This window comes from Colobus angolensis, unplaced genomic scaffold (assembly GCF_000951035.1).
Source record: "Colobus angolensis palliatus isolate OR3802 unplaced genomic scaffold, Cang.pa_1.0 Scaffold28, whole genome shotgun sequence".
Lineage (NCBI taxonomy): Eukaryota > Metazoa > Chordata > Mammalia > Primates > Cercopithecidae > Colobus > Colobus angolensis.
In genome coordinates, this window is record NW_012116043.1 from 4,153,393 (window position 1) to 4,163,966 (window position 10,574).

General features: G+C 46.6%; 1 protein-coding gene across 1 annotated transcript in view; it reads right to left on the reverse strand.

The window, feature by feature from the left end:
* The window catches only part of DNAH10 (dynein, axonemal, heavy chain 10), a 158,637-nt gene that overhangs the window by 146,678 nt on the left and 1,385 nt on the right, over window positions 1–10,574 (reverse strand). The window contains exons 2-6 of the mRNA XM_011948576.1: window positions 8,989–9,146; window positions 8,057–8,287; window positions 5,994–6,184; window positions 3,903–4,101; window positions 1,510–1,704 (exon numbers count right to left, since the gene is read on the reverse strand). Coding sequence (XP_011803966.1) covers window positions 1,510–1,704; window positions 3,903–4,101; window positions 5,994–6,184; window positions 8,057–8,287; window positions 8,989–9,146 — 974 coding nt within the window. The remainder of the gene's footprint in view (window positions 1–1,509; window positions 1,705–3,902; window positions 4,102–5,993; window positions 6,185–8,056; window positions 8,288–8,988; window positions 9,147–10,574) is intronic.

Consider the following 10,574-nt stretch of genomic DNA (forward strand, 5'->3'; position numbering starts at 1 on the left):
GAGCTTGCAGTGAGCCGAGATTTTGCCACTGCACTCCAGCCTGGGCGACAGAGCGAGACTCCGTCTCAAAAAAAAAAAAAAAATAGCAGCTGATAAAATTAGATACAGTTAACATGGCAATGTCTATATAACCAAGTAGAACTGTCTAGGGTTTTCCATATAAAAAGATGCTGTGAGGTTATAAAAACAACTGTGTAAGACATAAATAGGGATGCTCCTAATCATGCTTCCTATATGAGACTGAAAAGGTGAGCACGATGGGTCACTCTTCATGCTGTGGGAAGTGAAATCTGATTCTCAGCTGCAGCCTCTCTCTGATGGACTCTGCCTCCCCAGCACCTCAGGTTATCACCTCCTATATCATCTCCCCACTCTCTGTTTTTCCCTAGCCCAAAGCAGCCTATGCTGTAGCCAGAAAAATCTTCCTGAGATATAAACCTTGATTTTGTTTTTTTCACATTTTTTTTTTTTTGAGACAGAATCTTACTCTGTCCCCCAGGCTACAGTACAGTGGTGTGATCTCAGCCAGCTCACTGCAACCTCGACCTCCCAGGTTCAAGGGATCCTCCCACCTCAGCTCCTGAGTAGCTGGGACTACAGGAAGGAGCCACCATGCCTGGCTAATTTTTTTTTTAAGTTTTTTTGTAGAGACGGGTGTCTCACTAGGTTGCCCAGGCTGGTCTCAAACTCCTGGGTTCAAGCAATCCTCTCTCCTCGGCCTCCCAAAGTGCTGGCATGACAGGCATGAGCCGCTACATCTGACCTGTAATTCTGGCTATATCATTCCTTGGTCAACCACCTTCTATGGTGCCCTATTGCCTACTGAAGTAAGTCTCCTTCCTCACTCTAGTCCTCTTTGTTCATCACCAATTATTCACCCAACCCACCTTTCTAGCTTGATTTCCCTCTACTACCCATAAGTGTTATGCCAAACCCCTCTGTTTGCTCTGCCTCGGACAATTCCTGTTTTTCTCAGGTCTGTCACCTTCATTCACACTGTTCCTCCCACTTGAAACCCCCTCCGCTGTCTCAGCCTCCTTCCTCGTCCTCATTTCCCCCGTCCAAAGCTTCCCCAATCCCAAAGGTTGTTTCCAATTGGCTCTCCATGCCCTCAGCCTTCTGACAAAACACAATTCGCAAAACCTCACAGGGTGCTTTGTGATTCTCTTGCCATATCTGGTTTGTAGTGAAGTTCACCTAACTTCACTCCTAGATAGGTGAACTTGTATTGGACAAAACAAACTTTGTAGAAATGCTACTGTGTCTAGCTCAACTTAAACTTATCCCATATGGAGAATCGGTGTGGGGACAAAGAAGATTGAGGAATGTTCATTTTTACCTTATGCACTTCCGTATTGTTTTTGTTTTTTACAATTAATAAGCAGGTATTACTTGTGATTTAAAAAAAAAAAAAAAAGACTCTAAGCATCACCAAATAACCCAACAAATTTAACACAGAGAAAACATGGTGTCCACTCCCAAGATGGACTCAATGGATGTGTCACTTGCCAGAACTTCAATCTTGAATTCATCCATCACGTATTTCCAGAACTGGGAGGACTTGATGCTGAAGGGGTCAAAGGTCAGGTTTTCCATGGGGGTGACTAGGCCGTCCACCCTGCACAGGACGTCATCAATGCGTTTGGGGTCCCCCGTCACTGCCTTTAGTTCTGGACCAAATATGTTATAAAATTCCTCCAAAACCTGTCCAATCAAACGGAACAATGAGGAGATTACATATGGGTTTTCCTGTGAATATTAGAACTACACATGGATAGCATATCTAGATTGACCTGGGGGCAAGAATCATGTCACACAGTAACCTCCTCCCTGACTAAGCCCTTCAGTACTATGCCTAAGGCACATAGGATAGATCCGGGTCTGCGCCTGCCTGTTCCTCCCCGCATTGCAGCCACCCACGCCTTCCTCCAAGGCCATGTCCCTTTCTGCCTCAGGGCCTTTGCATTTGCAGTGGAAAGTGCTTCAGGGAGGCTGAGGTGGGCATTTCAGTTGAGGCCAGGAGCTCACGACCAGCCTGGCAAACCCCGGCCCTACTAAAAATGCAAAAATTACCCAGGGGTGGTGGTGCCTGTAATCCCAGCTACTCAGGAGGCTGAGCCAGGAGAATCACTTCAACCTGGAAGGCAGAGGTTGCAGTGAGCTAAGATCGTGCCACTGCACTCCAGCCTGGGTGACAGAGCGAGACTCTGTCTCACACACACACACAAAAGAGGTGAGATGATAAACCACAGAGGTAGTTCTGTGCAGTGTTTCCACTGTTCTGGTAACAACGAAATACCCATGCACACACTAGCTACGGTGATTCCACATAGAGGTTAAATTGTTTTTGTTTTTGTTTTGAGGCAAAGTCTCACTCTGTCACCCAGACTGGAGTGCAGTGGCATAGCTCACTGCAACCTCTGCCTCCTAGGTTCAAGCAATTCTCCTGCCTCAGCCTCCCAAGTAGCTAGGATTACAGGCGCCCGCCACCACACCCAGCTAATTTTTGTATTTTTCATAGAGACGGGGTTTCACCATGTTGGTCAGGCTGGTCTTGAACTCCTGACCTTGTGATCCACCCACCTCAGCCTCCCAAAGTGCTGGGATTATAGGTGTGAGCCACTGCACCCAGTCAAAAAAAGCCTTATGTTTTGTATTCTTTTTTTTTTTGAAGCAAGGTCTTACTCTGTTGCCCAGGCTGGTGTACACTGGCGTGACCACAGCTCACTGCAGCCTCAACCTCTCAGGCTCCAGCCAACATCCCACCTCAGTCTCCTGAGTACCTGTGACTACAGGTGTGCACCACCACACCTGGCTAATTTTTGTATTTTTTATAGACAGGATCTTGCTATGTTGCCCAGGCTGGTCCCAAATTCCTGGGTTCAAGGGATCCTCCCACCCCAGCCTCACAAAGTGCTGGGATTGCAGGTGTGAGCCATCATGCATCATGCCTAGCCTACTTGAATTCCTTTTACAGCATTTCTTTTCCTGCCCCTGAGCACAGGGCATCACTTCCCTCTAGCACGGGGTGCTGCCACACCACAGCCGGCCTTGCTTTGCACTCACTGTGGTTCCTCTAGCAGCAAGACATCTGAGTGCCCAGAACACAGTGAGTTCTCCATGAATGTATTTAGAATGAAGGGGTGGGTGAACCTTCAGGAGACAAGGGCCGTGGCTAATTCAATTGGCCACTCGGCACTTTGTCCATTCATGGAGTTCTGGGAAGACTGGGCCTGGCTTAGGGAGAGAGTGAAGAGAGGTCTCAGATTGGCCTACGAGGGGTTCCAACGTTTAAGGAGAAGACAGAGGAGGGGAGCTTTGCAAAAGACAGGGAGAAGGAATGGCCAAAAAGGTCAAAGGAGGCCGGGCACGGTGGCTCAAGCCTGTAATCCCAGCACTTTGGGAGGCCGAGACGGGCGGATCACAAGGTCAGGAGATCGAGACCATCCTGGCTAACACAGTGAAACCCCGTCTCTACTAAAAAATACAAAAAAACTAGCCGGGCAAGGTGGCGGGCGCCTGTAGTCCCAGCTACTCGGGAGGCTGAGGCAGGAGAATGGCGGGAATCCGGGAGGCGGAGCTTGCAGTGAGCTGAGATCAGGCCACTGCACTCCAGCCTGGGCGACAGAGCGAGACTCCGTCTCAAAAAAAAAAAAAAAAAAAAGTCAAAGGAAAGCCAAAAAGCAGGGGTAGGGAGGAATGCCAGGGAAAGCAACAAAAAGTTGCAAAGCTCTGGTGTACTCTGGTCCATTCTAGTATATCCCCTATGTTCTTTCTTTGAAGGGCTTCTCCCTGCCAGGCCCTTTCTGACGCCCAGCTCCTACCTGACATGGAGAGGGCCACTGTCAAACGCCAACTGCCTTCCATGGGGCAGATTCCGCCGGCCTTCCCCCAGCCCCTACCTGCAGAATGTCGGAGAGGTCCTGGCAGATGGTGGCCATGTAATCCGTCCTCTCGAACAGCCGCTTCCGGTCAAACTCCCACCGAGCTTCCCTCCCCGAAGCCTCTATCTTGGCCCGGGTGTCAAAATAGGCCTTTTTCCACAGCTTGAGGGTGTTCCTGGCGTCCAAGGTTTTGTTTTGGGCACTCGCTCGATTTTCTCTGCGAAGCCAAGAGATGCCGTGATGGGAGGAGGGTGGAGCTCTGGGTCCCAGCCGCGCTACCCAGCTGGGGAGCCAGTGTCGGGGAAACTCTGACCCGGGCGCCCCCCATCGGGTTCACAGCCTCATCGGAAAAGGCGGAGCGGACAAGAGGCTGCCCTGCCCCATGTGCAAGGGCACGAGTCCCAAGCTGCGAGGTTCCCGCGGCAGCCGCCAGCCAGCGTGCAGGGCCGGGGCCACCTGGTGACCTCGCTCCCTACACCAGAGGGGGCAGGCAGCCTTGGCCCCAGGCCAGAGGTCAACAGCGGCAGCTGCAACAGGGCGCAGGACAATGCCTCCCTTTGGGTAACTAATTCACCTATGCAGATAGATATAAATGGAGATCTAGCTATACAGGTAGATAGAGAGAGAGATCGGTCTATATATATAGATATGGATACATATAGATATAGATATCTATAGATAATAAAAAGTCACACAGTGTCTGATTCCATTTATATGCTATCTATATAAATACATATACATAGACATGGATACCTATCTGTATAGATGGATAGAGATATAGATACCTATCTGTATGGATAGAGGTAAATATAGATATCTATCTAGAAACATATAGACAGATCGACATACACATCCTGATAGATCTATCTATCTAGATAGGTCTCTAGATGATGAGATAGATATAGATATAGACATAGGCGCGATCTTGGCCCACCGCAGCCTCCACCTCCTGGGTTCCGGCGATTCTCCTGCCTCAGCCTCCTGAGTGGTGGGGATTACAGGCGCCCACTACCACACCCAGCTAATTTTTTGTACTTTCAGTTGAGACAGGATTTCACCATGTTGGCCAGGCTGGTCTTGAACTCCTGACTTCAAGTGATCCACTCACCTGGGCCTCCCAAAATGCTGGAATTACAGGCGTGAGCTACCGCGCCTCGTCTCATCTATATAGATATTTTTTAAGAAAGTGAGAAAAGTTATCTGTCTCCCTTAGCATCCTCCTTCATCCCTACACCCTCAAAGGTGGTTCCACCTCAGCCTCAGTCTCTCCAGGTACAACTGGGGAAGAACGTTGCAGTTAAAACAAAATTTCATATAGATATATATGTATATGTGTGTGTACACACACACACATAAATGTACGTGAAACGAAATATATCTCCATACAATGGAATATGATTTAGCCATAAAAAGGAATGAAGCATTGATCCATGCTACAATGTGGATGAACCTTTAAAACATGATGCTAAGTGAAAGAAGGCAGACATAAAAGTCACGGAGTGTCTGATTCCATTCATATGCAAAAGACCCCACCCTGTATGGTTCCCAGGACTAGGGCAATTAGGGAGAGGTAGGGAGTGACTGCTGAAAGGCACATGTTTTCTTTTGAGGGATGAAGAAAATGTTCTAACATTGGTAGTGGTTATGGCTGCACAATTCTGCAAATATACTAAAAGCCAGTGAATTGTACCTTTTTATTGAGACAGAGTCTCGCTGTGTCACCCAGGCTGGAATGTAATGGTGTGATCTCCACTCACTGCAACCTCCACCTCCCAGGTTCAAGTAATTCTCATGCTTCAGACTCCTATGAAGCTGGGATTACAGGCATGCGCCACCACACCCGGCTAAGTTTTGAATTTTTAGTAGAGATGGGGTTTCACCATGTTGGCCAGGCTGGTCTCGAACTTCTGGCCTGAAGCAATCTGCCCACCTTGGCCCCCTCAAAGTGCTGGGATTACAGGCGTGCACCACTGCGCCTGGCCATAGGAGCCAGTGAATTGTACATTTTAAGTGAGAGAATTATGTGAATTATAGCTCAATAGAGCTGTTTAAGATCTAAAAAGTTAAAAGTAAAAACAAAACAAAAAAATGAACGCTATGGCTTCTTACTTGAACAAAGTCCGCAGGTTGACCACTCGACAGACTCTCTCGGCGATTTCCCAGGCGATGCGCTCCATGAGCGGAATCATCCTCTCGTCTTTGTTGTAGTGCCGGGAGATGATCCACACCATCCTCAGGGCACTCATCATGGCGGGGATGGTGTCCAGGACCACGTGGAAGCCAGACCCATGCGTTATGTTCTGACCAAGAGAGGAGACAGCCACACAAGAGCCCTTAGCCTTGGGGTCCAGATAGTTTCATAAAACAGTAAGCATGCAAGAAGTTTCACTCTTGTTTTTTTTTTTTCTTTTTTTTGAGACCAAGTCTGGTGTCCAGGCTGGTGTGCAATGGCACAATCATGGCTTACTGTAGCCTCGACTCCCCTCCAGACTCAAGTGATCTTCCCACCTCAGCCTCCCAAGTAAGTTGGGAATGCAGGCATGCACCACTACACCGGCTAATTTTTTATTTTTATTTTTGTAGAGATGGGGTTGCATTATGTTGCCCAGGTGAGCAGACTTTTTTTAATCTCTTATAATAATAACTCAAATAAATAATGGGCAAAAGATTAAAACAGACATTTCACCAACAATATGAAATTGACAAGAAACACATTAAGTACATAAAAAGTTGTTCAGTCTCACTAGTTGTTAAAGAAATGCAAATTAAACCACAATGGCTATTATCAGAAAGACAATAACAAGTGGTGGTGAAGATATGGGAAAACCAGAACCTTCGTGTATTGCTCTTGAGAATGTAAAATGGGACAACCACTTTGGAAAACAGTCTAGAAATTCCTCAGAAGGTTAAACAGTTATCATATGACCCAGCTATTCCACTCCTATGCATAATACATGAATAATTAAAAACATACATCCACACAAATCCTTGTACAAGAATGTTCGTAGCAGCATTCTTCATAATAGCCAAAATGCAGAAACAACTCAAATGCTCACCAACTGATGAAGAGAGAACAAAATGTAGCCTATCCATGCTATGAAATATGATTCTTCCATAGAAAGGAATGAAGCACTAACACGCTCCAAGCTACAACACAGGTGAACCTTGAAAACATGATGCTGGATGAAAGAGACTGCACACAGGATCAGTCCTGCATGACCCCCCTTATATGAAGTCCCTAGAGTAGTCAGATTTACAAAGACAGAAAGGAGAACAGAAGTTACCAGGGACTTAGGGTAAGGAAGAAGGGGGAGTTAGTGTTTAATGGACACAGAATTCCAGTTTGGGAAGATGAAACTGTTTTGCAAATAGTGTAATGGACACACACAGCATTGTGTATGTATTTAGTGCCACTGAACTGTATGCCTAGTAGTGGTTAAAATGATAATATCATGTCATGTCTATTTTATCACAGTTTTGAAATGCTGAGGTTTTTTTCTGAGACAGGGTCTTACTATGTTGCCCAGGCTGGAGTGTAGTGGCGCAATCTTGGCTCACTGCAACCTCCATCTCCCAGGCTCAAGCAGTCTTTCCACCTCAGCCTCCTAAGTAGCTGGAACTACAGGTGCACACCACCATACCCAGCTAATTTTTGTATTTTTTGGAGAGACAGGGTTTCACCATGTTGGCCAGGCTGGTCTCAAACTCCTGAGCTCAAGCGATCTGCCCACCTCAGCCTCCCAAAGTGCTGGGATTACAGGCGTGAGCCACTTCTCCTGGCCAAATGCTGAACTTTTTTTTTTTTTTTTGAGACGGAGTCTCACTCTGTCGACTGGGCTGGAGTGCAGTGGCCGGATCTCAGCTCACTGCAAGCTCTGCCTCCCGGGTTTACGCCATTCTCCTGGCTCAGCCTCCCGGTAGCTGGGACTACAGGCACCAGCCACCTTGCCCGGCTAGTTTTTTGTATTTTTTAGTAGAGACGGGGGTTTCACCGTGTTAGCCAGGATGGTCTCGAACTCCTGACCTCGTGATCTGCCTCCGTCTCCCGAGTAGCTGGGATTACAGGCTTGAGCCACCGCGCCCGGCCATGCTGAACATTTTTAAAAGGGAGATTAAATCATAGGAAATCCCTTTGACAGAGCTGACTGCAAAGCGCAGCACACCCAGTGTACCTTGAAATAGCGCTCCACGGTGGAGAGAAAGCGTACATTGTCTGAGGCCTCCGTGTGGAGCTTGAATAACTCGGTGAACACTGGCTGCAGGTTAGCCACAAGCATGGAGTCGGATTCCTTGATCACATCCAAGACTTTTCTGACTATCGGCAGCTTTGTTTGTTCATGCAGAGCACTTAAGGTGGCATTTCTTTCCCTCCAGAATTCAATTTCAGCCAGAGGGCCTTTACCCTGAGAGGTGAAATGAACACACAAAGAATTCTCATCATTAGTGTGGAGCGGACACTTAGGTGGTTTCTCAGCATCCATTCCTTTCTGTCCAACTGTTCCAATCCTTCACGGTCTTCAGGGGTGGGCTCTTGACCCAGGGTGGTCCAATCAGAGTGAATCTCCGGGCTCCAGCTGGGAATGCTAGAAACACCCTCTGCCTTTCTCCAGACAATGAGGTGTACAGATGTGAGGCCAGAAACTGCTGCAAGGAAGCCAGCCTAAGGAATGAAGCTCCCCAGACTCCCCAGTCCCCAGACTCCCTAGAAAGGAGTCTGGAACTGAGAGATTCAGAGAGAAACATAGCCAGAGCCCTGATCAAACTGGACCTGAAGGCAACCCTACCTCTGGACTTTTCCATCATGTGAGCCAAGGAATTTGCTTTCTTGGTTGATCAAACTGAGTTGGGTTTCCTGTTTTTGGCAGCCCAGGCTTCCTGACTGATCTAAAGTGTTACCTTTATCAATCCAGGCAGTAACCTGGTAGCACATTAACATCAGAAAGCCCAGAAATGATATTTTGGGTGTGTTTATTTTGATGGCTTAAGGAAATCATAAAACAGTAAGAAAAGATGCCAGATGATGCAGACCCCAGACTCTGGGCTCTTTCCCAGCATGGTAAGCATGACCTGGATCAGGGCTCTCTGAAAGCCCTACACAAACTACCTGAGGTATCTTCTTCAGTTGGCCCTCAACCGCTATGGATATCTGATTCAGCCAGTTTATCACACATTGCTCCAAGATGTCAACAGTTTCCGGGTCAGCTGCCAGGTCGGACACCTCTCCCTCCACACTGATGGTTGGCATTTCTAACTTGATCTCACCTAGGAAAATAAAAGCGATCAGTCAGTCACTCGTTCAGGAAAAATGATTACAAAGAAAAACATTCAAGTTCACCAGCTGGGTCTTCTCTCAAGCTTCACCAGTATAATAAGATCTGATGCATCCCCTGTCCTGATAATGTCTGTATCTCATTCTCTTTCATTAGAATGTAATTCAAATATTTTAGATAATTGTTCCAGCGTTAAGCTTGATCAGAATGACTTAGTTATTTAAGATGTTCCTGAGTTTACAACCTAGTGACTTCAATTTTGTAAAACTTGAACAAAGAACCAGCAGATATTTTAGATAACCACTAGCCTGAAACAGTCAGTGAAAGATAAATCAGGGGAAAAATGACATCAGGGGAAACTGAGATAATGTAAAGAAAAGGAGAACAGGCCAGGCATGATGGCTCACACCTGTAATCTCAGCACTTTGAGAGACCAAGGCAGGAAGATCACTTGCGGTCAGGAGTTCGAGACCAGCCTGGCCAATGTGGCAAAACCCCCTCTCTACTAAAAATACAAAAGTTACCTGGGCACGGTGGTGTGCGCCTGTAATCCCAGCTACTTGGGAGGCTGAGGTGGGAGGATTGCCTGAGTTCCCAGAAGGTTGAGACTGCAGTGAGCTATGTTTGTGCCACTGCACTCCAGCCTGGGTGGCAGAGTGAGACCTTGTCAAAAAAAAAAAGAAGAAAAGAAAAAAGAAAGGAAAGAAAACAAAAGAAAGAAAAGGGGAGGGGAGGGGAGGAGAGGCAGGGCAGGGCAAAAGAAGAACATTGCCAAAAGGAAAGCCCAACTATTTGTCTCAGAGATTTGAGACATATGGCATCCATCAAACAAGAACAGGATGCTATGAAAAAAAAAATACAATCAGAGAATAAGAGATCTTAAAAATTAAAAATATAATAGCTGATATGACTGGCAATCAAATGTTGGTAACACAGAAGTTGAAGAACACTCCAGGAAAGAATACAAAGACAAAAAGATGTAAAATACAAGAGAAAAGATAAGAAATAGGATCTCCAGACACGCATCCAGCAGGAATTTCAGCAAGAGAAAACAAATAGTGGAGGAAAATGTCAAGAGAATTTTTCAGTCTTTGGACTGAAAACACCCACTGAGGGTTTAAAAAAATGAATGGAAAAAGTACCACACACAGACCCGTCATCCTAACATCAAAATACTAGGGATAACCAGATGGTCTTAAAAGCATGTGAAAGGGGGAGGGGAGAAAAATTAGAAGAACATTCAGTTTCTCATCACTGGATGTTGACTACTAGAAAACAATGAAGAAAAATGTATTCAAAATCGTGTGCTAGGCCGGGCACAGTGGCTCACACCTGTAATCCCAGTACTCTGAGAGGCCGAGGCAGGTGGATCATTTGAAGTCAGGAGTTTAAGACCAGCCTGGCCAACATGGTAAAACCC